This window comes from Cucumis sativus, chromosome 6 (assembly GCF_000004075.3).
Source record: "Cucumis sativus cultivar 9930 chromosome 6, Cucumber_9930_V3, whole genome shotgun sequence".
In the NCBI taxonomy this organism is placed as follows: Eukaryota; Viridiplantae; Streptophyta; class Magnoliopsida; order Cucurbitales; family Cucurbitaceae; genus Cucumis; species Cucumis sativus.
Window position 1 is genome coordinate 24,804,332 of NC_026660.2, and position 26,415 is coordinate 24,830,746.

The 26,415-nt window shown below is 31.9% G+C and overlaps 5 protein-coding genes across 9 annotated transcripts; 3 read left to right on the forward strand and 2 right to left on the reverse strand.

Moving 5' to 3' along the window:
* Positions 1-74: 74 nt before the first annotated feature.
* Positions 75-3,457, reverse strand: LOC101207662 (iron-sulfur assembly protein IscA, chloroplastic). The gene is made up of 3 exons (XM_004141917.3): positions 3,123-3,457; positions 1,986-2,204; positions 75-357 (listed from the first exon to the last, which is right to left on the reverse strand). Exons 1-3 carry the CDS (start codon positions 3,283-3,285, stop codon positions 215-217), a joined length of 525 nt encoding a protein of 174 aa, XP_004141965.1. The 5' UTR covers positions 3,286-3,457; the 3' UTR covers positions 75-214.
* A 1,997-nt stretch (positions 3,458-5,454) lies between these two features.
* Positions 5,455-7,444, forward strand: LOC101207416 (probable WRKY transcription factor 51). Its single transcript, XM_004141916.2, has 3 exons — positions 5,455-5,762; positions 5,864-6,031; positions 7,100-7,444. The coding sequence occupies exons 1-3, from the start codon at positions 5,545-5,547 to the stop codon at positions 7,311-7,313; spliced, it is 600 nt and encodes a 199-aa protein (XP_004141964.1). The 5' UTR covers positions 5,455-5,544; the 3' UTR covers positions 7,314-7,444.
* A 6,448-nt stretch (positions 7,445-13,892) lies between these two features.
* Positions 13,893-18,103, forward strand: LOC101205673 (receptor-like cytosolic serine/threonine-protein kinase RBK1). Of its 4 annotated transcripts, XM_011659487.2 has the most exons (11): positions 13,893-14,038; positions 14,133-14,419; positions 14,536-14,579; positions 14,699-14,814; positions 14,895-15,010; positions 15,085-15,990; positions 16,116-16,364; positions 16,455-16,615; positions 16,759-16,986; positions 17,070-17,219; positions 17,593-18,103. In XM_011659487.2, the coding sequence occupies exons 2-11, from the start codon at positions 14,161-14,163 to the stop codon at positions 17,842-17,844; spliced, it is 2,481 nt and encodes an 826-aa protein (XP_011657789.1). In that variant the 5' UTR covers positions 13,893-14,038; positions 14,133-14,160; the 3' UTR covers positions 17,845-18,103. The 4 variants fall into 4 exon arrangements, with proteins under 4 accessions (XP_011657789.1, XP_031743168.1, XP_011657790.1 ...); XM_031887308.1 differs by having other exon boundaries at positions 13,944-14,419; positions 14,539-14,579; XM_011659488.2 differs by lacking the exon at positions 13,893-14,038 and having other exon boundaries at positions 14,315-14,419; positions 14,536-14,610.
* Positions 18,104-20,151: 2,048 nt separating this feature from the next.
* On the forward strand, positions 20,152-22,829 carry LOC101207005 (uncharacterized protein At5g64816). Of its 2 annotated transcripts, XM_031887310.1 has the most exons (3): positions 20,152-20,371; positions 20,501-20,677; positions 22,290-22,829. In XM_031887310.1, the coding sequence occupies exon 3, from the start codon at positions 22,311-22,313 to the stop codon at positions 22,689-22,691; it is 381 nt and encodes a 126-aa protein (XP_031743170.1). In that variant the 5' UTR covers positions 20,152-20,371; positions 20,501-20,677; positions 22,290-22,310; the 3' UTR covers positions 22,692-22,829. The 2 variants fall into 2 exon arrangements, with proteins under 2 accessions (XP_031743170.1, XP_004141962.1); XM_004141914.3 differs by lacking the exon at positions 20,501-20,677 and having other exon boundaries at positions 20,154-20,371.
* Positions 22,830-22,916: 87 nt separating this feature from the next.
* On the reverse strand, positions 22,917-24,570 carry LOC105435898. The gene is made up of 2 exons (XM_011659490.2): positions 24,266-24,570; positions 22,917-23,331 (listed from the first exon to the last, which is right to left on the reverse strand). Exons 1-2 carry the CDS (start codon positions 24,538-24,540, stop codon positions 23,130-23,132), a joined length of 477 nt encoding a protein of 158 aa, XP_011657792.2. The 5' UTR covers positions 24,541-24,570; the 3' UTR covers positions 22,917-23,129.
* Positions 24,571-26,415: the final 1,845 nt, after the last annotated feature.

A 26,415-nucleotide genomic window follows, 5' to 3' on the forward strand; every position in this document is an offset into this window, starting at 1 on the left:
CATTGAATCTGTAAGAAAGTGAGCAGGAAGAGCTAAAAGGCCAATTCCCTTTTCCAGAAGGGCAAAAGCAGACATATCACCAACGACTAGTAATAGAAGGTATACTATTAGGATCAATTGTCAAGCAATGTAAGAGTTTTTATACATTCTAAGTTTTCTTTAACCTGAAACTATCAAGTTTCTATTCAATCATTCATATAAACAAAATATGGTCCTACATTTCTGCATTAAATGATTTTCCACAACCACAAGTTTGTGTAGCATTTGGGTTCTTGAAAGAAAATCCTCCACCAATAAGTGCGTCGCTGTAGTCCAATTGCATTCCAAACAAGAAAAGTAGGCTCTTGGGATCACATACTACAAAACAAGAAGAGAGGGAAATTTGTATCAAAAGTGCAAACTAAAAGTGAACTTAAATTCGTGTTCGAGGGTACAACTTAAAAGGGCATAGAGGAAAATGAAGTAGATAAAAAAATCCTTTCATAGTTCACTAAAAGATGCTAACTTTCCTTTATCAATAGAGTAGAGAGCAATTATCAAGAACACTCTTTTCATTGGTAAGAGGGTGGAAGGACTCGAAGTTTTGAATTACAAACTTTTTTATCACTTTGGCAATTATCAAGGAATTGAAACAATATACCACTTTATGTTGAATAGCATGCATTAAAGAAAAATATATTTGACAAAAGTTGTCGAGCAACCTACTTATCAGTTAGCATAAAAAATTGCTCATATCAAATAATTCAAGTGATTGAGTGTCGAAGAGAAGTGATAGATTATGAGCTATAGAGTAAAACTTCTTATAGAGTCCAGCAAATTTATGGCACGCAGCTCATGATATGTAAGCTTCTTTCATCCTAATAAAAATTGAAAACTTGTCCTCTACCGATCCACGGGAAAGAAAGCATCAATCTAACAATATGCAAACCTAGACTTCTTTTCTGGGACTCTCATTATGCAAGGGCAGTTTGGAGTTCTTTCCTGCAGGAGTTGGGTGTTTGTTTTGTTGGCTCTAGGAGTGACAGAGCAACGATCAAGGAGTTCCTCCTCCATCTGCCTTTCAATGATAAAGGGGGATTTTTATTGTTGGTTGGGGTGTGTACTATTGTTTGAGACATTTGGGGTGAGAGGAACGATCGAGTCTTTAGAGGTAGGGAGAAGGAGCATAGTCGGCTTCAATATCAAAGCATTTTTGTAATTACTCTATTGGTAACATTTTACTTAGTTGGTCCTCCTTACGATGGTTGGGGTGTTTTGGTGGGCTGGATTTTTTTCACGCCCTTGTATTCTTTGTGTTGGAATTCTTTCCTTTTTTCTAGGCTTTTTCCTTGTTAGAATCCTAGAATAATTATGGAAAGATTATGGGAATGTATTCCTTATTTTCCTAAATCTTTTCCTTTTTTATTTCATTGTGTACTCTATTTATTCTCCCTTGTACCTATTGCTTTATTCATTAGAAAATAATAACAACACAAACAATCGTGGTTTTTCTCCCGGTACTCGGGTTTCCACGTAAATTGGTGTGAACTCGTTGTCTCTCTTTTCAATACTTTGCAGTTTGATTCATAAAAAAAATGCAAACCTAGACTTATGTATACCACCGTTTTCTTTTAGAGCTAAGAGGTAGATTATGAACTATAGAGAAAAATTATTCTTGCAGAGTCCTTCAAATTTATGGCATATGGTTCATGAAATATCCATCACTATCTGAATGTATAGAACTATAAAAGAGTAAGCCTCTTTCATCCTAAGGAAATTTGAAAACTTGCCCTTACCATTCCACAGTATCAAAATTCAACACATGTTCAAAACAAGACTTGGACTTTCCACTATCCTCACACCCCCCTCCCCCACCCACCCACACACATACACATGTATATAAAGCAATGGGTTCAAAAAAAGGATTGCTTCAAACAGTTGCACTATCACTAGTAAAAATCTCACTAGAAATTCAAGGTGAAAAATAGCAAAGCCATAACTCTTACCTATCACAAAGCCATTATATTCTATAATCGAGTCATCAGGTCTAGCATTTGCCCTGCTCTCAAACTCCATGGTGTAAGACATACCAGAGCATCCACCCTGTCTGACACCAATTCTTAAGCACAAATCTTCATTACGTTCAGATCTCATTTTATTCAAGTGTTTCAATGCAGTATCGGTTAATGAGATAGCAGGTGCTATACCCTCAGATGCTGGCGCAGCTGTTTAATTACAAAAAACATAAGATGACGAGGCAAACTTTGATCATAACTGCATGATATACTCATCGTATTTCATATGCCAAAACTATAGGACAAGATTCATTAGGTTTTATCTTTTGATCTGCAGTAACAGGCAAAGGGAAAGTGACATAGAGAAAACAACAAATAATTTGCACCAGAAGATATAAAAGGGCATGTTTGGACTTATTTTGAAAGGGTTAAAATCACTTTTCATATCCAAAATGACTTGAAATATGCTTTTAATCCTTCAAAATTAAATTTAGAGATATGGAAATTGCATTTAAAAGTGAAATTATCGAACATTAAATCTTTTTTTAATGATTAAAGACAAATTCCGGAGTGGTTTTGAACATGAAAGAAAGCCATTAACCATTTCAAAACCACTCCCAAACAGGCTCTAAAACAAACAACCAATCAATGGTATCAAACACAAGAAAAAGTAAACACCTTTGCCTCCACATGAAGGCCAATCCATCCTACTAATCATTTAGGCATTAGAACAAAACAAAGACCTAAAATTCACGGTTTGTATATCACCAACTGGATCTTGAACTATAACTCATAAACAAGTCGTCAGTACAAGTACAGGGGAAATTTATTTTCCATGAAAATCAACAATAAAGTCCCAAAATTCTGTTACTTAATTTCAACACAAGACATCCACCAGCTATCAATTTCGATTACAATCAACCAACAAAAGAATCCTACGTTTGATTGATTTTTTTAAAAAATAACTCTAATCCAGACGTTCTCCACAACCTCAAATTTCAATCCAATCCAAAAGGGAAAAACAAAACCCTGATTAATTTCGTCCCAAGTAGTACAACGATGAACTAAGGTGATATAGCCAAGTATAATAACGGAAAACAGATGGGAAAATTGAAAATTAGAGCGTACCTGGGACTGAAACCGATCGAATCGATAAGGATTTTCTCCGGCTGAATTTCGTAGAAGGAAAACGAAAGGAAATAGAAGTTTGAGGTGCATAACTTTTAGGAAGAGCTGGCAAGTGAAGGACGGGAGGGCAAGGGCATTTCATGGAAATCGAAGAGAAAGCCATCGGAGAAACCCGGTTGTGCTGCCGCGATATTTCCGGCGAAGGGTGAACGACGACCAGTGAATATGCGTACCGCCGTGTTTGACTAGTCGAAAATGTTTGGGTATTGGGATCGTGCGGTCAAGATATATTGTTTTCGTTAAGATCGAGCGTTTCAGATATTTTTCTTCATCTTCTCTTCTTTTGTATTTTTATTACGAGGTGTACAGTTTTTTTAATTTTTCTCTTTGTTATTTATTTTATTTTGGAAGCCTCCATCCATTTTCTTCCCAACCAAACTAAGTTTGAGTAGTCAACATGAGCTTAGCTCAACTGACACTTATATGTTCCTGTGGACAAGAGGTTTATGTTCAAATTCTCACTCCAACATTTATTACAATACCCCGTTTGAGTAAGTTTCTTTGTTTTCTAAAATTTTATTTATTTTTTATTTTCTCACTAAAACACAATTTTAAAAGGTGAAACTTCCTAACTAACATAGTTCTTCGTCCATTTACTATCTAATCATTAATTTTCTAAAACTACATATTCAAAGAAGTATGCACACATTTGAGAATCAATATGCATTGATGATATTTCCAAGCATACCAATACCAAAAGGTTTAACTTGATTGACTTGTAAAAATTTAAAAGTTTAATTTACTCAAATTATAAGTTTCACATACATTTTTTTTTTAAGGGAATTCAGATGAAGGTGTAAATTAAGACATTTACTAAACTTCACGGTTTAGATTGATACAATATTATATTGCTAGTTTATAATTCTTATTAATACAACTCTCAAAGTTTATAGGCATAAATTTATCTTTGTCTAAAAAAGTTATAAAAAAATTTCTAAACGTATATTAAAATAAAATAAAATCTTAGACGACACAAGTTTTAAAAAAAATCTATTTTATTTAGTTATCTCATCTGAACAATACATTAACACTAGAAAGTATTTGAGTATAAAAAAAAACTCACGTGGTATTAAATTTTAGGTAGGTGACTACTATAGAATCATTAAATTAAATTTATTTTAGATTTAACCTAAATTATTTAAGTTGACAACACATATGCCTAACTCATAGAAGACATGTCTTTAAAGGTATGAATAATCAACATACCTATTCTGGAAAAAAAAGTTGAACATACCTTATTGATCATGAAATTATCAATAAAATGAAAAAATTGATTGTATTTTGTTTTTTCTAGGGAAAAAAATTAAATTTATTCTATGTTTCCATGATTTCTGCTAAATATAAAAAGCACCCCAAAGATGAGGATGATTGATAGGGACAGAAAATTTTCAAATTCATTTCACTGCTATGTCCATTTTGTTCAAGTCTTCTTTTAGTCTTCCTTTCTAATATATATATATATATATATATATATATATAGTTACTAAGGGCACTTAATTCATCCACTTGTGCTAAATTTTAAGTGTTTAATGAAAACGTTTTGTCTTTTTTAATTAGGTCATTTCTTATGAAATTTGTATCATTGAAATGCTGAGAAATTATTTTTCTCTATTTGTTAATTAGTCATTTATCACTTTTAAAATAATACTATAACTACAAGGTTAATTTTGGAGGAAAAGGCATAAATTATCATCAAACTAAAGATTGAACACTAAAAGGCATTAGGTTTTATCATAAAAAATTTAATGTAATATTTTCAATTTAAACATTAAATTGTTCAAGATTTGTTGTAATTTTACTCTATCACAGTCAACTTTATATCATTATATGATCTAATTTAAATATGTTTTTAATTAGTCATTTTTAGCTGTAGGAAATGGTTAAGATTATTTTTAGTAACTATATTATTTTTTTAAAATTGAGTTCGTTTTTTATTAACGGTTTTAGTATTAGATTTTTTTGGAACAAAATATAAAAATAAAAACTTGTTAGATACGGAATTTAAAAGTTTGTATAATACAAACTTAGAAGCTAAAATGGCAGTTTAATATAATTGTGCTTAAATTTAGGGAGAGAAAAAGACCGTAGGGGGAACCCACTTTGAATCACAAAGTGACATCACATTGATGATGCCATCGCCCCAGCGTGATGACACGAGAGTGAAGGAACCTTCTTGGCAGGCAGCAGGAATTGAAACGAAAGTGAGTGGGAAAGACTCAAACATTTTAAGAGAAAAAGAGAAAAAAAAGAATTAAACTTTATATAAAGTTTAAATAATTAAAGCAAGCCAAAACCAACGAGTAACTCTCTTACACTTTGCTCCTTCATTTTTCTCCTCTTCTAAGAGTCTACTTTTCTAGCCATGAACTCCCTTCAAAACCCTAACTTCTTCTTTGACCACCATCAACAATTCGATCAAGATCACTCATCTTCTTCAATCATGGATTTCCTTAATTTCTCGGGTTACCCGCTTCCCGATTTCGGCCTTGAAGCCGAGACCACCACGTTTTCGTTGTCCGAAGCGGAAACTGGCGACGGGAGTGGATCCATGAAAGCAACATCCATAGACAATAATACCATGCAATGAGCTTTTAATTAGTACTTTATATGTTTTATTAATCAGTTAATAAATGACCATGCACGTAAATATATATTGATATTCTCTTTTTCTTTTTTTGCAGAGATGATGGGTGGTTTGAGGGTAAGGGTGTGAAGAGAAAAAAACCTAGAGAAAATGGACGCACTAATAGAGTTGCATTTATAACAAAGTCGGAATTGGAAATCTTGGATGATGGCTTCAAATGGAGAAAGTACGGCAAAAAATCTGTCAAGAATAGCCCTCATCCGAGGTAATTTTAATGTCATGATTGATTATACATTTTTTTTTTCTTTTTTGCCCGTCATAGGTTCATTTTAGTGCAAAATTTAATCTATTTATCAAATAATTTATATAAAATAATATTAAGATTGAATAGTATAAACTCTATGTTATGGGCTACGTTCAACATCTATATTTTTATGAATGGTTACAGAGATAGAGAGGCAGCTAGAATATTGAGATTAAGATAAATAGATTAAAAAAAAAAGCTTTTTGTTGTGGTGGGAATAAAAGTTGAATATCATGAAGCTGATAATTAGATATCAAGTAGTGGATAAAGTTAAACTCCAATATTTATACACAATATTCCATTTACTAACCTTTTTTCTTTTTACATGAAAGAAAACATTTTATTTTTCTTTTAAATCACTCCACTTGATTCTTTGAAGACACAAAATTGCCAATTTGCTCAAATGGGAATTAGACATCATCACAAATTGATCTATTTACTGCTCTGTCTCATTGGGGCAATATATAGATAGATAGATAATATATGAGCCACTAGTGTCCTTATCTAAATGTGATAAATGAAAATTTCCTTTTTTTATATGCATTTAATGACGTCTAATATAAGATGCAATTCAAAACAATGTCCTTTACCTTTTCAAATTAATCATAATTTGGAGTGGGGTAATGCAAGAAAATTAACCACAAATTAACATCTTTCCCTACCTTAAGTTTTGTTTATAATTAGATAATATATGTTAATATCTAAAATGATCTAGCTTAGTTCAACTAATATAAAATATATAGTTAAAGTAAATTTGGTTATGTGACTTTGGTATGTGCTCCGTCGTCTTTAGAGTTTGGACGTTCTATCTCTCCTACCTCCACAATTTTATACTAAAAAGAATTGGCATAAAATTTATACTATGTTATGTTAACTATGTTTGAATCTTTCATTCATAGGCAAAAATTGATAGACATGTAAAACTATACGTGTGAAATAATTGATTATAATAAATGAATAATTTTAATTTTTTGTTGTATGTGTGTGTATAGATTTATTATCTTGATGTTCTGAAATTGTGAATTATAGGAATTACTACAAATGCTCGAGTGGAGAATGTGGAGTGAAAAAGAGAGTAGAAAGAGACAGAGATGATTCAAGCTATGTTATAACAACATATGAAGGTGTTCACAACCACGAGAGCCCTTTCCTGATGTATTGCAATGGTTCAAAACTATTTCATCCTCATCCCATTTGCCCTAATTCCTCTTCTCCTCCCTATTCTTCTACCACTACCCTTTGAGTTTCACTTTCTCCATTTTTTTTCTCCTTAGATGGGGGAAAATAAAAAATATATGTATTTTCCAATAATGTCAAGTAATGATTGGGGGTGATTTAATATAATTCATGTGTGTTTTTTACTTTTACTTATCATATACTTATCTCTCTAACTATTTATATAATTTTACATTATATTATTGGCTTAAAAGTGTAGTTTATATGGATATATCAAAACCAACAATGTTTATAATTTGTTTTTTACCCGTAAGTGAATGGTTGATGATATTTGATTCCAAATTTTTAAAAGTGATTTTGTCTTATTAATATATATTCGATTTTAAAAGCGATAATCAATGATTCAATTGACTTGTTTTCAAAACTTATCATATACATCCATTTTGAAGATCAATTCCTTCTCCTCAACAAGAGTAAACAAATAAATAAATGAAATCATATATGAGTATGTATATGGCTCGTGTTTATTGTAAATTAGATGCATTAGTAGTAAAACTATATACATAATTTCGTGCATATGTATGTATAAATATTACGTATAGTATATATGTTCAATTTTGATCAGGGCAAATTTGTTTGAATACCAGCAAACGAGCTGTCGTTTTGGGGCCGTGGAGGACATTGTCGATCTGCGTTTGAACATCTTGATCTCCATTTGCTAGTTGTTGTGGTAATTTGAGATCTGAAATTGGTGACCATGATGAATTGCTATTATTATTGTTGTTGTTCTTTTCTTGTTTCTTATTAATTCCATTGTTCTTGTTATTCACCACTCTGTAATATCTCTTCTGATCCATGTATTATCCTTCTTCAAATATCCTACCAATAAATCACCCCAATCAAAACATAATAAAAATAGTAATTACAAATTCTAAAAAGAAACATTATTTTTAATTTTAATTGGTGATCACAGAAGATTGGAATACAATATATGGTCTCTTAGTCTTATATATCCTTACAACCATTTATTTTATCTTTGAACAAATTATATCCCTTTATAAATCTATGAACACAATCTCAAAGATTAATCAGAAATCAGGACCAAAGCCAAAGAAGGAAGATAGACTTTTGTATTCAACGTCTTTATAATCAAGACAATAATAATAATGATAATAATAAAAACAATAGCAGCCATGTCTCATCCCACCTCTCGTCTTCTTGACTTGACTGACTTCTAATTTTCACGTTTATAATTTGAAGGAAAAAAAAAATAATATATCGAAAAACACATATATTTGGAACAAAAACAGATCTAGAAAGAACAACCCATATCTACTGTTCATCAACTCCATGGGTTTCCACTAATTTTCACTTTTATTTTCAATGTATTTTAATTAGTTTTTCCATCCACAAATTAGAAACTACAGAAGAAAAAAAAACAATAATAATACACGCAGAATCAACTATTTTAGATATATTACTGACCTTCAATTATTTTTCTTGGCTGACCAGACAGGAAAGAACAGTCCTGCAAGAAAATTAGGGTTTTGAAGCTGTCTATATTATATTATATATAGAGATAAAGAAAGATAATAAAATGGTTGAAAAGGGTATTTATTTTTAAAGAATAATATTCAAGATTAGGAAAATTACTCAAAGTTGATATTTACTATATTTATATGGTAATTTGTTGGGCTGGCAGTGTAAGTTTGAGACTTTCCTGTTTAACTTTTAGTTCTTCCCTTTTTTAGTTTCTTCTTTTCCTTCTAGATATCATCCATAAGTAATTGGTTTTTATATAGTAATGAATAATCATTAGTGATTAATTCTATGATAACACACCAATTAATTAAGACGTTTTTAATGTCTTATGTTTTTGATAAATAAGAGCCTTTGCTTATTGGTGATTTGATTTCTGTAATAAGTAATTTTACCCTTTTAGCATTATCTATGAAAATCATTACTTATGAAATCCCAAATAATTAAGTTTTAGAAATTAAAGAGAAATAGCATTTAAAATTATAATCCACTTTTTACCTCATAAAAAATCTCCTTACTTTTTTTTTTATATATATATAATTTAGCATGGTAAGAATTTAAATACTTTTTTTTTTTCTTTTTGAAGCAATTTATTTTTGTATTTAATTTTTTTATCATGCCATGCATATACTTCTCCTTAATTAACACACTTGCATACTTATTTATTTATGTTACTTTCTCCACTTTTTTCAATCATTACATATTTATATGGAAACTAATAATATATATTTATTTTCTTTTTTAGATAAGATAATTATATCTTTTCAAGATAGGTAAGATATTCTTCATTCAAATGGAATATTTCTTAAGACTTCGATATAATGATTATGTCTTTCTTTGGCAATTTTTCCTTTTTCCTTTTGACATAAATTCAGAGGGTGTTTGAAAAATGTATCGTAATATAATTCAAAATTAACGTTTGAATCGAGTATTTTGAATTCAAATGGTAATATTACACTAATTTTGTTAATTCAGTTTTTAATTAAACTTAATTTTCTATTCTTTTCATTTGTTACAATGTCATTTTTGTTCTACCATAATTGAACAAACATTCCAATAGTCCTTTGATTTTCAATAATCATAATTACATTTTAGCTCTCGAAACATTCATTTTGGTTGATATTCTTACGTGTGTATTTATTTTGGTTATTATTCCACGCAAATCTTTTCTTTTTTCGTAAATATATAATGAAACATTATTAATCATGACGTTACTCAATGACTTAAACGACTAACAAATACATAACTATTATGGTTCTCGAAGAGGAAAAAGGCCAAAAACGTTATTATTAGAGGTCTTAGATTAAATATTTAATTTAATTCTTGTGTTTAAGGTACTGTGTATTTACTTTAATAAGCTTCCATTATTTTTCAATGCAATTACATCACAACTCAATAAATTTATTCCAATAGAAGAAAAAAAAAACTCTCTATGGACAAAATATTAAAATATATCATCTTGAAAAGTCAATCCAATTATTTACAATCAAACAAAAGAAAACACGGATTAAACTTTATATATAATTAAAATTCTAAAACTGTTTGTAAGTGAATCTATTAAAAAAGTTTCTTATAAAATCGTTAGTTAATAATTTCATACACAATTGAAGAATAGTAAGATATAATAAGAATGTCAAGGGGAATTATCAAAAATAGGATAATTTGGAAGGATGTAAAGAGTTTTGAGATGAATTTTAAAAAAGATGACTTTTAGGACAAATTAGTTGGAAAAAGTCTATATTACCCTCAAGTTAAAAAATATCCGAAAATCAATTTATGAATCCTCTCTTCTCCTTCTCCTTCTCCCTCCGTTTTTTCACTTTCTAAAAATGTTTCATTTTTCTCTCATCCCTCCCTCTGGTGTTCACATTTTCCCTCATTTTCACGAAATTTCCTTTTTCTTCCTTTTCCATTCTTTAATTCGTTTTCTTTGAAATTTCTTTCTCAAGCTCTTCCCATGGTTTCCATCGGCCTTTGAAAACCATTTTCTCCATTTTCTCACTTCCAAAAAGAATATTTCATTTTTCTCTCACCTCTCTCCATTTTCATACATTGTGGGATAAATTGGCCTTCCTAATTCTAAGAGCATGAGAATGTTGCTCTCACCTGCATTGTTGTACATTATATAAAAGTTCTGCACACTTTACAATTTTCCAAGATAATGAAATAAAAATTGCATACCAAAAAACAAAAATGGTATTCATTCCATTATATAAAACTATTTATGTACATAGTTTGGAACATATACAATTCCTTCAAAAGTTGGAACTAAAAGTCAATACATGGGATTGTTGGTCCATAATTGAAATGCCAATTGTTTTCTAAAATATGACATGTTTTCTTGACATAATGTAGCTACATCTAAACCAGAAGCTTCATATTCGAAATACTTAATTGTAAATACACCACAATCACTATTGTTGCGTTGAAGTGGAATGGAGTCGACAATGACAAGTGGCCAAGGTTCCTTGTGTGTTGATGATCCGCCTCTCCTAACAAAGAATCCAGTAGCATCGAGCAAATTTGGCACCGTTAGTTGATGTCGAAGCCATACTGAAACCTGCATAAAAAAAAAACTAATTAAATATAATTGCATAAGAGACTTACTAAACATGGATGCACTAGCATCTTGGGACTTCTACTCAAAATTTTGGAAGGTGAGAGATAGGTGCTGATAGGTGCGAGATGCTGGAAAACTTCAAGGCAAAGTTGCTAAGTCTAATAAAATTGCTAACCCTAAAGCCTTAACACCATAGTAGAGTAGCTAAACATGCATTCTAAACGGTTTAGGAGGTTTACACTCTTATATTGGGACTTCTACTCAAAATTTTGGAAGGTGAGAGATAGGTGCTGATAGGTGCGAGATGATGGAAAACTTCAAGGCAAAGTTGCTAAGTCTAATACAATTGCTAACCCTATAGCCTTAACACCTAGTAGACTAGCTAAACATGCATTCTAAACGGTTTAGGAAGTTAACACTCTTATATTGGGACTTCTGCTCAAAATTTTGGAAGGTGAGAGATAGGTGCTGATAGGTGAGAGATGATGGAAAACTTCAAGGCAAAGTTGCTAAGTCTAATACAATTGCTAATCCTAAAGCCTTAACACCTAGTAGACTAGCTAAACATGCATTCTAAACGGTTTAGGAAGTTTACACTCTTATATTGGGACTTCTACTCAAAATTTTGGAAGGTGAGAGATAGGTGTCTGATAGGTGCGAGATGATGGAAAACTTCAAGGCAAAGTTGCTAAGTCTAATACAATTGCTAACCCTATAGCCTTAACACCTAGTAGACTAGCTAAACATGCATTCTAAACGGTTTAGGAAGTTAACACTCTTATATTGGGACTTCTACTCAAAATTTTGGAAGGTGAGAGATAGATGCTGATAGGTGAGAGATGATGGAAAACTTCAAGGCAAAGTTGCTAAGTCTAATACAATTGCTAATCCTAAAGCCTTAACACCTAGTAGACTAGCTAAACATGCATTCTAAACGGTTTAGGAAGTTTACACTCTTATATTGGGACTTCTACTCAAAATTTTGGAAGGTGAGAGATAGGTGCTGATAGGTGCGAGATGATGGAAAACTTCAAGGCAAAGTTGCTAAGTCTAATACAATTGCTAACCCTAAAGCCTTAACACCTAGTAGACTAGCTAAACATGCATTCTAAACGGTTTAGGAAGTTAACACTCTTATATTGGGAATTCTACTCAAAATTTTGGAAGGTGAGAGATAGGTGCTGATAGGTGCGAGATGATGGAAAAATTCAAGGCAAATGAAATGGTCTTTCAACAATGCAGCTTATGATAATGTCTTTAGAATACAATCTTTAGAATGCATGTTTAGGCACATATCTATTGTACTGGTAACTTTGCAGAGTTTATATGGGATACCAAATATATGTTCGAATTCAAGTTCTAAACTCCAAGGTATGGTTTTTCTATTATTACAGTACATTGCAAAGGAAATGGTTTTTCTTCCTAAAAACAGAATGGCTCCCACGGTTCTCTATGTCTGTGTGCATATGACATGCATTTCTTCTCTAAAATGTGCCAAAAACAAAAAACTCACATCTCAACAGACAACTTAAACAAACAAGATGAAATACTATAATAATAAATAAGCTACAACAGACTAACTCTAAAAAAAAACTGAGATTTTATTACTCACTTGACTTCAAAGATGATGGATACGGCACTGCCAATGTAGAGGAGTGGATAAGAAATGGAGAGGTCCGGTGAAAACAAACCTGAAATCGAAATGGATGGAAGTGGAGAAGCGTCCGCCGGAGATGAAGTCGAAAGTAAAACAGAGACCCGTGCAGAAGAAATGGAGACGTTCCGTGAACAAGTTGAAATCGGAAAATATAGCGGAGAGTCGTGGAGAAGAAATGGATGGAAGTGGAGAAGAAATGGACGGAAGAGAAAAACGTTCACCGGAGGCGGGAGAGAGTTGAAGGGGGTAACTGCAGACGCGGGAGAGTTCAAAGGCTCTGGTTTACGTTTTTCTTTTGAACGACCTTCTGTCTTCGGGTTGAAGAAAAGGAAAAAGAAGAAAAGGAAAAAAAAGAAAAAAAGAAAAGAGGAAGGAAAATAAAAGAGGGTATTTTCGTCATTTCACCTCCAATTTATCCTAAATCTCAACTTTTTTACAATCAATCCTAAAACTCTATTTCTACCCCATTTTTGGCCTATTTTTGTCAATTCCCCGAATGTCAATAACGTCGTGTAAGCTAGCTAAAATCCGTTCAAGTGCACCTACTCATTCATAATTTTTTTTGTATGGATCTTTTTATTTTTAATATCATAGACAATAATTCAATAACATTTAAAAAAAAAAAACCTAAGAAAAACAAAATAAATATCAAAGTATTAGAAAAAGGAAGAGTTGGTGGGTGATGTGAGAGGCAGCTAAAAAGAAAAATATATTTGAGGCTGGTCAAAAACAAGAATAAATGTTGACTTCAATAAGTCTAATTAGGAGTACCAATTCAATTTTTTTATCTCTTAATTAATTAAGATTAGCAACAGCAATTCCCATTTCAAGATCAATGGGAGCTTCTCGTCTTTATCTACCCTTTAAACTTTAATCAATCAGTAAAGCAAATGTGATCCCGTGCCGCCTCATCTTTCCTTTATATATAGTTTAATCTTCTTAATGATTATACAATTTTCCCTATTCAGCTCGTTTTAAACCAACCGCTTTTGCTGATTTTTCTACTAGGAAAATAGAGGCAAAGAAGTTTCATGGGGTACTACAACTTTGATTGATATTTTTTAATTCCTTGGCTTTTGGGTGTAGATTTTGATTTTTCTATCTGGGTATTTATTTTTTCCAATCCCCAGACAAGTAAGACGTATCTGAGCTTCGAAAATGGTGGCTGCCCGCTTTGGACAGTGGAATTTGCTTTTAAATCATCATGGGAGAAAGATTGCAGATGGTAATCACGAAAGAGAGATTGAAAAAGAGACGAACATGATTAAAGAAGTAGGTAGATTGAACAAGAAGGGGCAGCCGGCGTTTTCTGGGATTATAGTCGATGGTGGCGGTGCACGGTGGCTCGACGGCGGCGATGTACAGTCTGCCAAATGGAGACACCACTTGGTTGCTATTCATATTTGTGAAGTTTTAGGTATTGGTTTGCTTTGACACTGCTACATTGCATGCAGAGCAATTGCTTGACTTAATTTCTGAATGAGTAATAATACTTGGGTGTTCTGATTTTTTTATTTGAATTGTCCTCTTCAGAAGATGGTCTAAAGTTCAGCGAAAGTTTTCCTGTAATGAAAACGGTGAGTTACCAGTACAGCCTCCGACCGAGCTGTAAGTTGTTTGTTGTTTGTTTGTGTGCTGTAAACACAGTATAACTATGTTGTTGTTTTTTTTAATTAGTTGAATACGTATGTTTCAGAACGAAATTAGGGGTTCAGATTCAGGGGAAACCTTTGCCAAGAAATTGATTAAAAGGCTAGCTAAGCGAAGAGGAATGGCTATGATGTTAGAATTTGATCCGATTGGTCCACTCGGGTAGGTTAGGCTATGAACTTCACCATTTTAGCAAGCTGGTTTGGATTTTGTCTAACTTTACTTTGGAAATTATCATCCAGCAATTGGGTCTCACTTGCCAAATATTATTGCAATCAACTACCTGCAACTAGTATCGTGGTTGCTGTTCACAAGGGAAAGACCATCTTTAAAAGGCAGTCCGTTGATCAGTTTAGAGGTTTGACTTGCATCGTGTAAGATTGTCTGCTTTGAAATTGCTTCAATGTTTTCTGATATTTGTAAAATTTTCAGGTTTTGAATTACACTTGAGGCCTGAATTCTATTTCAGTGAAGTGATTTCTACCTCAAGAAATCTAAAACCAGCAAAGGGCGATAATGATGAGCTCCTTGCAGCTGATGCCTCAGATGACTGGGATGCAGAAACAAACTCAAGAAATGGCAATGTGAACAGTCATGATAAGAAAGCTCTTCTGAGTTCAATTTCCATTGTACGGAGACAGCTTCCAGAATCAAATCTTGGTTGGCCCTTTCAACAGAGAAGTTCTCAAGCAGGTCGAGAGGTTATAAGAAAAGGAGCTAGAAATGTGTCTGTGGTTCAATGGGTAATGAGCCTGCCTAATAGATCAGGTGCAGGGATACCAAAAAGCCAGAATGATATGACTTTGGAAATACCAAAAATTTGTTTACAAAATAAATCCGAGGGGATGGAAGAAACCAATCATCTAGTGCTTCAGAACTTTGGAGATGAGGCTGAGGATAGTGATGAAAATTTGAAAGGCGGTGAACTTGTTAATGAATTCAAACACAATGCAAAAATGGGCCTTTCAGTCTCTTTCATTGTGAAAGAATTTCAACAAGAGATGCCTGGTTGGCCTCTTAGACCTGATGCTCTTTCGGAAAGGTCAGATTCGTTGCAAGAATCTGAGGAAACAGACATACAAGAAGGAGATTCCGAGACGAGCATATCTAACCGAACAATCGACACAAATTTGGAGTCCCAGATTGGTTCTGTTGCTAAGAATTTGAAAGAGCGTGAAGAAAGGGTGATCTTTTTTCATTCTGAAGAAAAGAGTATTGAGAACAACATCTTTAAAATAGCATCCAAGCAGCTGGAGTTTCCCATCAAGATGAATCAATCAGTTTGCAAGTGCTTTAGCTATGCAGAGCTGAAGATGGCAACTTCCAATTTCTCGGCAGGTTGGTCAGTTTGATCTTGGAAGCATATATTTCATGTTATACATGGGCTTTATTTCAATCATCAAACTTCTCTGATTTATATGGTAAAGGTCTATTCCTGAGCATTGTATTTAATAATTGAACAGAAAATCTCATAGGAGAGGGAGGATATAGCGCTGTATACAAAGGATGTCTTCTTGATGGAACTTCAGTTGTGGTAAAAGTTTTGAAGTCATACAAGGATGCTCGGGACAACTTTCTGCTGGAATTAAACATCGTTTCCTCAATCAAACACAATCACATCACACCTCCTATTGGTGTATGTATGGAAAATGAGCATCTTATTTCAGTATATGACTACTTTCCTGAAGGGAGTTTGGAGGAAAATTTGCATGGTGAGTTGCTATGACTTGGATCATCTCTTTTCTTCATCTTTGAAATTACATTGAACTCATTATAATTATGTGGACGGTTCTGTGAGGTAGGTCAAAGTGGAAGAAGTAAGATTCAATGGGAAATGAGGTTCAAAGTTGCTATCGCTGTTGCTGAGGCATTAAACTACCTTCACAACGAGCGTTCTTCACCTGTTATTCACAGAGATGTTAAATCTTCCAACGTTCTTCTTTCTGAGAAGTTCCAACCCCAGGTGACTTTCTAGCATATCATACATAAGTTTATGCATCGCTCAACAGATATATCCCCTGGGCGTTTCAGTGGCATTATATTCCTTTGAAGTTAAAAGGGGAAAATGACCTGAAAAAGTCTAACTGGAGGTTGAATTTGTTGCAGCTATCCGATTTTGGGCTTGCTATGTGGGGACCAACAGATTCACCGTATGTAATTAACACCGATGTGGTTGGCACATTTGGATATATTGCTCCAGAATATCTCATGCATGGAAAACTTAGTGACAAAATCGACATTTATGCCTTTGGGATCGTCCTTCTTGAACTTTTGTCAGGCAGACGTCCCATTGATTTTGGTGTTGCTGAAGGACAAAGAAGCTTAGTTCTATGGGTAAAAACTTGGTTCTTTCTTCAACGTATATTCTGTGCATTAACTACTTTCAAGTTCATAACCATAAAAAATGCTACTTACAGGCCAAGGAAGTGTTAAACAGTGAGAATCCTAAGGCACTAATGGATCCAAACATGGATATAAAGTTCAATGATGATCAAGTTCAAAGAGTGGTTCTGGCAGCCACCCTTTGCATCAATGCATCAGCTCGATTACGGCCAAATGCGAGCGAGGTAAAAAATCCAATGCTCTTATTGTTCAGATTCTGTCATGTGAAATCAGAGTACATATATGTTCTTATTGTATTGGGTTTTAATTTGTTATTATTTGCTAGAAGCTATTGGTTTTGGTTAGAAAACTTTGGCATCTATAAGGGTAAAGCCAAGTGTACCCCAGTTTGCTAAAATACAGTTTGAACATGTGAATCTGGGTTGAGTCATTTCAAATTATTCGAGTCATTTAATCTAAATGGTGTAAAAGAAAAAATAGTATTTAGCGTAGGGGTGAAGGAATTCAAACATCTAATTCATTGTCAGTGTCAATTCAGCCTAAACCAAATTCAAAATTCAGTTGATTGTATTTGTGTTTGTTTTTATCTTAATTCAGATTCTGAAGCTATTAAAAGGGGAGGCAAGAGTAGATGATTTCATAAATTTTCCTGGTTCGAAAGAGCTAACCGATCATGACATCGATGATATCTTTCCGAAGTTCATGAGCAAACCTAGTCTAAGTTTTGCACTCCGTGACATAGACAACGATTGTACACCGTCAAGCAATGCAAATACAACATCAAATACCATGGTGAAAAAACCCGGTCGTCTGAAGTTAAAAGACTACTTGAAAGAACCCCATGAATAAACAGATAAAAACAAGGTTAGCTCCAAATCAATAGAGAAATAAAAATGAGTGTAAATACAAAAAAAAAATTGTTTTTGTATATTTGGCAACAAGAGTTAAAGTCTTTTTAAATTTTCAAATCTCTATTTTTCCCAAATGAGTGAACATTATTTTATTTTATTTTATTTTTTGTCATGAATATGACATTGTATATATATATACATATTGATCAATTAGCAGAATTTGGAGCATGAATAATACAGTTTTAGTTGTGATATTATTTTTGTTCCTTTCTTCTTTCATATATTTCTGAAATTAAAAGTATGGTATTCTAGAAATGGCTAAATTATTAAAAATGTGCATTGATTTTGCCCTACTTAGATTTTAAAAGTTTAAAAAATGCCTTAAACTTTTTTAAATGGAAATGTTAAAATTTTATTTACAATGTCAAAAAAAAAATAGAATATTTAAAAATATATTTACACTTACAAAAATGAGTGTAAGTGAGTCTAAGATAAAATATTTTTATCTCGTTTTGTTATCGGGAGTGAGAAACCCTATAATATTTTTTTTTTTCTGTTTACCATTTCAATCTTTGATTTTTTTATATACATTTTAGAAAGGACATTAAATATTTTGTTAATATTAAAAATATGCAAAATCTTGTTATAATTACCCAAAGGATATATATTGTTTTGATTCTATAATTATATATTTTTGCGATAATAATATTGTTAATATTAAAATTTAGTAAAAATAATCATATCTTATTACTATATTTTATAGTCATAGATTTAAATAAGAAAACAAATAAACTTCATCTAATCTAATTTTTTTAATTGAGTTATTTGGCTATATGAAAAATTAAATTTATAAATAATATTGATTTTGGAACTAACAGTTTTTAATTTCTTTTAATCAGAATTCAAAATGCTTAGATAGAAGGGATTGAAAGTCAAGGCTAAGAAACTTATTGAATGAATGAAAAAAAAAGTTGAATAATCAAATCTCATAGAAATCTAATGGTGGATTATTTATTACAATTATTCTTGACCAAATTCAAAGTCAAAACCACAATTTAAAAAAGAAAAAGACTAATCATAATTCCCTAATCAATTAGAACTATGATCTCTTCCACCATCTTCATCTTGAATCCACAAAATAAATCAAACTCACAAAGAATTAATGAAAATCCAGAATTGAGTTAGAAACAAAAAAAAAAAAGAAAAAAAAAAAAACTCACGAAGATGAATGAATTGGACAAATCTCCTCAAAAATTGGCAATCTCTTGGTCCTGCGTGAAGAAGAATAAAGAATAGCATCGATTTTGGCATCGAGTTCATCCAGTGCTTCACCCAATGACATCTTGGGGGAGAGCTTCACTATATTATCCATCGCCGGCGACCAATTGGACGTCGACTTTTTCTTTGTTTCACCAGACCTGAGCACAATCGGAGTCTTTTTATCGTCGTTGTTTTTCTTCTCCATGACGGTCGAGTTTAGGATGGTGAGAGTTTTTAATCACAGACTAATGATTGTGGATCAAAACCAATTAGCTACGAATTGAAGTGATGAGACGGGGATTTATATATATATATAGGTAATGAAATTAGTAGATTTTAAGTTCTTTTCAGCCAATAAAAAAGGAGAGAAGGAGAAGAATTTCCTTTTTTGGTGCAAATATCGTTAGATCCGGAAAATATGAATTTAGGTTTCATTTTTTATGAATACATATGTTCTATGTTTATAACATCTATCTATTCGATATAAACTGAATTTATATCTAATAAAACTTTTAACTTTTGTATTTAATTGAGTGATGACATATTATTCTATTAAAAAAGATTTAGAATGTTACAAACCTTAAAATGCACACAAAACTAAAATTCTAATACTTTATATACAAATTAAAGTTTATGCTTTTCTAAATTTCAGGCACATTTTGTACTTCAAAGAAATCTAAAGAAATGAAAAACTTCTTGTTTTTCTGTTTTTGTTAATTTTTTCTTGTTTCTCAGGAGCCATGTTTATAAATTAAAAAAAGATTGAGAAGTGATAGACAAGAGAAAAATATTATTTTTTTACGATAACATGAATTATGTCATTACATTTTTTAAATTGTAAAAAATGTAAATTCTCGTGATTGAAACTAAAATGACATTCATAAACTCTTATTTTATATTACGATTATGTTTTATCAACTCATAAATGTTAAAGTTTTTATTTTTATTTTTGTATGTTTGTAAATTTAGGAAGAAACTTATCTTACAAATGGACATTTGAGTCACAAACTTTTCAACCACATGTTAACTTCGATCTTCAAAACTTGGAATGAGTTAAAAAAAATTTAAAGGTAAAATGAAATAAACATAATAAACCAGAGGAACCCTAAACCCTTTCACCATCATCTTCACGTCCTCCCCTCCTCTCTTCCAGCAGCTGCCTCTCTCCGGTTTAGTTCTGCCGCTGCTGTATATCTTTAGCTCGTGCCTCTACACCCTCATCCTTTGAGGGTTTGCACTGGAGTTCTACTCTATCGTTGTTTCTGGTATTCTCCTAATCTCCAGTTTTTTCTTTCTCCTCACTTGAAAATCATTAATTAGGACTTCCTATGAAAAAAAAAATGGAGTGTTGGTTTTGATTTATTGTTATTATTTCTTTTCTTTCTAAAAAACAGAAGCTGAATGGAATTGAAAACAAAACTAGCTCCAACGGGCTTTCGACTTGTTGCACGAGACAAAGAATTTTCCAATCATCTCATTCTTCTTTATATATCAAATTCTCCTTTAATCCGTAGCTCTTAGGCGTTATTTTGATCAACATTCGTAGGATGTAGTAAGGAAGAAGACAATGGGTGAGTCTTCTTTGAAATTGGAATTCTCTCGCTTACATTTTCTATTTCTATTTTATTTTTTAGGCGAAACATTAGAAACACTTCATTTCTCTAAGAAAATAGAGACAACCTAAAGGGGCAGGGAACGAGACTGATAGATTGAGTGGTGTAATTACAGAACATTGAGTTAGCTACTCCAATTAGAAGCCGTTAACTGTGCAAGATCACAAAAATACTGAAAAAAATGACACTTAATTTAAAGTATTGTTATTTCTCTCCTTCCACACTAACCGCAACATAGCCTTTGTCATGTTGCTCCAGAGCACGCTGACTTTGTCTTTCAACCCTCTTCCAACGAGGGACTCAACCATCCAAATTTAGTATTAATGATTTCAAGTACCGTGGTTGAATGGGTTGACAAAATGCTCTCAAGCCCTTGTATGGACTCTCAATGGAAATGCATGGGGTTCAAAGTTTCTTCATTTTGCTTGCACTAAATGCACATATTTAGAGAAAGAGCAAAATTTGGATACCTTGTCTGAACTTTGTCATTAGTATTAATCCTTTCAAGCACCGTGGATGAATAAGTTGAACAAGAAAAACATGACCTTTTTCAGGACTGTTCCTTTCCAGAATTGCAAGTAATTTAGTCAAGAATCCTTCTTTTCATATACAAATCTGAATAAGCTGATTTAACAGACTACTTAGCTCCGGACTATAATCTCCTGACCACGTGGAGGGAATACAGTTCTCCAGAGTACCACTAAGGTTCCCCAGCCATTCAACTGTCTATCAAAATAATTTCTTGTCAACTTTAAATCCTAACTTTGGCCCAACGGTTCATAACTCACACACCCTGCTTTCTCGCTCAAATTAAACCATTGATATTTTGAACTTATTGAAAACAAATGCCATGTATATGCTTTGTAGTCCATGTATGTAAAAAATGTTTAGGTGAAATAGACATTTGGTCATTTCATAGGGGATCTTAGTCCATGTATGACGTTCACTTAAAGGGGATCTTTAGATTCTCATAGCCACTTTTAACGATAGTGTGAGTATAGATATAGATATAGATAGTCTGTGTATATGTCAACTCGGTTTTTTTTTCCCTCTGTTTTGTTTCTGAGTTTGGCTCTTTCTTGCATGGGAAATGCTATCTGTGATTACTAAATGATTGAATGTACCCGAGTGAGTTAAGCTACTAGCCAGCAACGTCAAGTTTAATTGTTTGATCCGTTGGTTGGTTGCCAAATCACTGAATACATTTGTTGTTCCTATACTCAAATTTTACTGGTAACAACAAGAATCGCATTCTCATTTCTCTTTATAACTTAATGTCCTGGGGTTGCTTTCTGCCTTACAATGGTTCTGAGAATATAGAACTATCAAATACTAAATATTCATGGGGGCATTGTATGCTCCTTTGTTGTCTTGGTTTGTCTCTCTCACAGTAAGACACGGACCCTTATCATTTTTTTTAATTAACGAACTCCAGAAAACAACTTTTTAATGGTTTTAGATGAGTTTAGTCAGAATATTGGTAGGTTTAGATCATACTATCATAAATTAATTGTTGAATGAATGATCAATCAATATTCTGTTTCCCCCTATTCTTCTTCTGTTTGTGCAGCATTAAGGGGGAAGAGAGCTAATGGTGGAAGTATGGTGGTCACTATTGGGGGCAGCTATTCCAGCAGTAGTTGCGGGACAAGTATACAAAATGAAGAGGAGGCATTCTGAGGAGCAGAGAATCAAGACTGCTAGGGGTAGGGAGAAGAATTCGGATGACATTTTTGTCTGTGAGAGGGTCTGCACATCAAAAAGAATGTTGAAGAAGGTAGGGTCTTTCTCGAAAGATCCAATTCCTGATACATGCGTGACTGTCTGTGGATTATCTGAACTTGATGCCTGCACAGATGCATGTGCTCGCACTGTTTGTGTGAACCAGCATCAAGTACCAAACTGGAATGACGTTTGTCTTAGGAGATGCCAGAGTGAATGTCTTAAGCTTTCTGCTTCATATTCATCTTAGTGGAATGATACGATGCGTAAATAATGCAGTTTTTTCTCGTATTGCATTTTGGATTGTAAACATTGGCCTGGAATTCTTGGTTTTCTGGAGATGATATGAAATGCTTTTCTCAGTTTACCCATCTTTCTCTTGTTAATACAATGTTGCTTCTTCAAGATTTCAAATTGCTTGCATTCTGTCATTTGATGACTTCATAAATTTGGTTTTGTCTATTACTTTTTTTTGTGCAGATTTATCTTAAGCCTGTTTCCAATTGGAAATTAGGTTTTCTCTATTCTAAAAATAAGTAAATCATTTCTAAAGACTTCATTCATGGTAGAAGGTTAGTGACTAGGGTAAGGCACAAAGTGATCCTCATCTGTCACAAGAAGCCTATTGAATTTAATCTCTAAGTTTCAAAGAAAAATAACAGAGTTTTAAGAAAGTGGACATGGATGATCAAAGCTCATCATGTTTGTTCTTGACCCTGTCCTTATTATCTGCTAAGTTCTCTTTAACTTTGTCTACTGCTTCCTCCATAACTTTTGCTGCAGATTTTGCAGATTCTTCAACTGCATCTTTGCTTGCTCCAAAGCTCTTTTCCACTGCTTCTTTCATTTCATCAACCACACCACCCTTTGTTTCATCACTACTCCTAAAACTGCATAACACAATTTTTTCTATATAAAATGAATAAATAAAATAAAATAATAACCTGATACTTGACTTATTAGATATAATAAAAGGGTTGGAAAAAACTATCAATATTTTCTATAACGGATCCGCAAAATATTTGATGCCAATGGACATTCTTGTGAACCAGAAAAATAAAAACAAAAAAAATTATAGGTCACTTAAACTTTAATATAAATAACCAATTTTATTTTCAAACTTGTAATTATCACTTGTATTCTTAAATTTGAAATAATTTAGTTAACTTTTACGTAGATAACAATTTAGTTCATGAAGTTAGTAACGACTTACACCAAAATTTTTAACAATTTAATTCATACACTTGAATAAGTAACGATTTATCTTCTATATACTTTGTAATAAGTAACGATTTATCTTCTATATACTTTGTAATAAGTAACGATTTATCTTCTATATACTTTGTAATAAGTAACGATTTATCTTCTATATACTTTGTAATAAGTAACGATTTATCTTCTATATACTTTGTAATAAGTAACGATTTATCTTCTATATACTTTGTAATAAGTAACGATTTATCTTCTATATACTTTGTAATAATTTAGTTTTTGTTATGAACTTTTTTCTTCAAAATTAACTGTCAACTTTATTAATCGACTTAATCTATCTTAGTTTATAAAAGAAATCAATTCATCTATCAAGTAAAAAAATTCATTAAACTTCAAAAATATTTTTCATAATAAGATTAATTTGGAGTCAATCGTTACTAACTAAATTTGAACAACTAAATTGTTATTTTTCTTGAAATTTGAAGGATTAAGAGTGATTTTTAACCTAATATTCTATGAATATATTGACATATCAAGCCCTCTAATCTCCAATTTAGGAAGCCAAATAGAACAAAGTAAGAAAACAGAGTTTCTTAAAGGGAAGGAAATTACTCTAAATTGGGAGGGAAAAACTGCAACTGCATTTGGTGAATGAGACTCTTGATTTTCTCCAATGGAGTGGAATGAGATTTCTTCAAAATAGCCACAGTTTCTTGAATGAAATTCCAAAAAGACGGCCTCTCGGGAGCATTGTTAGAATCTGCAAAACACGAAGCAACATGAAGCATCAAAATTAACAACACAAGAAGCAAACTGCTTCGTGTTCTTGCATTGCAAATTTCCATGGCCTTTTCCCAAAGGGATCTCATTTCAACCAACTCTTTCATTTGTAGTTATTTGGTTTTTTCAAATTCCTCTTGCCCTTCACTCCCCTAACTTTAGCTTTTGAAAGTTTCTCAGTCCCCTTTTGTGGTTTTAAATTTAGCAAAGATACACACTTCTTTTGTGGTTTTTTCTTTCTATATTTAGATTAGAAGTTTGAAGTTTAGTGAACACTTCTTTTTTTTTCTTTCCTTTTTTTTTATTGTAAACAAAAGTGAAAATTTAGATTTGGCTTCGTTAAATTATAAATTTCAAATTTATGTCTAACAAAACCCATTTTTTTTATTAAACACAAAATCCCATTTTTTTTTATTAAACACAAAATTAAAAATTTAGAAATTTAGTATAATTGTTTGAAGTTTAGAAATTTAGGATAATTCTTAACAAAAGAATGTACTTAATAATTAGGTTCACTTTTAATAGTTACAAATATATATCCATTAGTACAAATATATATCCATTAGATTTAAAATATATAACAATATTTTAAAAAATTATAAATATAGTAAAACCATAGACAATAATAAAAGTTTCCTGTCATTTTTCATATGTCACAGCCCATTTCAAATTAAGATATTAAAATTTTGATAATTTTTTAATTTAGTTCCTAAGTTATTTAGTTAAATTATAAATTTATAATTAAATATAAGGTAATAGTATAGTTGATTATGTTTGTATTCATGAAATAACAGAAGCAACTCAATATTTAAAAATAATATGTCCAATATTTGATACGTTAATAACTATGTTCAATACTTTGGGATACTTGTAATTAGATCCAAAAAATTAGCATATATAATATTTTAAAAAATTACAAAGGATAGAAGTCTATCTAATATATAGACTTTGATATATTTGTGATTTTAAAAAATGTTGATATATACTTAATTAGCATTTCTAATATTGGTATCCATTATAATTACTGCTCAAATTTATCTGTGTAAATATTTTGAGAGTTGTGTTGGTTCGAACTGAAAGCAACCTAGCTACTAAATCATTAATTTTGTCATGTATAATGTTAAGATAGAAGTATCTTGGAATCTTTGGGTTTTATAGTGATTGCATCATGAGTTATTTAGCGTGGTATTATATTCAGGTAAGGTCGAAATAGGTCGGGTAAGGAATACCTTTACATTGACCTATCTTGTCGGACTAACTTGAAATCTAAAATTTTTGAATTCCTAAAAATGGAGAATAATTTTCTATTTATAGGTTGAGAGATAGTTTTGAAGTATTTTTTTTTAAAAAAAGATATCGTCAGTAGGTGCACATGTACATCTCCACTGGCTGGATACTCCCTTAGCACCTTAGTCGTTCCCACTTTCATTAATATAAGAAGAATTAGTACAATTCCAATAGTAGAGACAAAAGTCAAATGGTAGCGCAAAAGCTAAAGGGCTAGAACTAAGCCCATATCAAAAAAGTTAGAAAGCACTTAAATTGATAGCGATAGAGGAAGCACTATAATTTGTAAACATAGAGGATTTGCTAGTCGCGAGAGAGAAAAAATGTCTCCCAAAGATCAATGGTAGATTTTTCCTTACCCTTGAAAATGAGATTATTTCTCTCCAACCATAAATTCCATACCACCAATGCAATGATATTAGAAATGATGATACCATTTTGTTGTGTTGTTTTATTGAGCAAAGGAAAGAGCACACATACAAAAAATGATATATAAAACTAATTTAAATTTGACCATTGAGCTCAACTAAGTAGAATTTGGGTACAGTATTATAACTACGTAAATGATATATTAAATGGCTAATTTTAAAAGAAAATAAAAAGAGTAGTCATTGATGTTTACGTGATTAAATACCAAAATAAATGATTAAACGGATGAATATTATATTTTAGAAGAAAGAACGGACAAAATGATT

Bases quoted from the DNA above. Each gene is read 5' to 3' on its own strand.
- LOC101207662 (XM_004141917.3), bottom strand. From the start codon at position 3,285: ATGGCTTTCTCTTCGATTTCCATGAAATGCCCTTGCCCTCCCGTCCTT. The intron at 2,205-3,122 runs GTACGCTCTAAT...GTAATTAAACAG, and splicing joins TCGATCGGTTTCAGTCCCAG to CTGCGCCAGCATCTGAGGGT. The intron at 358-1,985 runs GTAAGAGTTATG...CTTGTTTTGTAG, and splicing joins ATATAATGGCTTTGTGATAG to TATGTGATCCCAAGAGCCTA.
- LOC101207416 (XM_004141916.2), top strand. From the start codon at position 5,545: ATGAACTCCCTTCAAAACCCTAACTTCTTCTTTGACCACCATCAACAA. The intron at 5,763-5,863 runs GCAATGAGCTTT...CTTTTTTTGCAG, and splicing joins TCCATAGACAATAATACCAT to AGATGATGGGTGGTTTGAGG. The intron at 6,032-7,099 runs GTAATTTTAATG...TGTGAATTATAG, and splicing joins AAGAATAGCCCTCATCCGAG to GAATTACTACAAATGCTCGA.
- LOC101205673 (XM_011659487.2), top strand. From the start codon at position 14,161: ATGGTGGCTGCCCGCTTTGGACAGTGGAATTTGCTTTTAAATCATCAT. The intron at 14,580-14,698 runs GTGAGTTACCAG...CGTATGTTTCAG, and splicing joins GTTTTCCTGTAATGAAAACG to AACGAAATTAGGGGTTCAGA. The intron at 16,616-16,758 runs GTGACTTTCTAG...AATTTGTTGCAG, and splicing joins CTGAGAAGTTCCAACCCCAG to CTATCCGATTTTGGGCTTGC.
- LOC101207005 (XM_031887310.1), top strand. From the start codon at position 22,311: ATGGTGGAAGTATGGTGGTCACTATTGGGGGCAGCTATTCCAGCAGTA.
- LOC105435898 (XM_011659490.2), bottom strand. From the start codon at position 24,540: ATGAAAGAGTTGGTTGAAATGAGATCCCTTTGGGAAAAGGCCATGGAA. The intron at 23,332-24,265 runs GTAATTTCCTTC...TGTGTTATGCAG, and splicing joins TTTTTCCCTCCCAATTTAGA to TTTTAGGAGTAGTGATGAAA.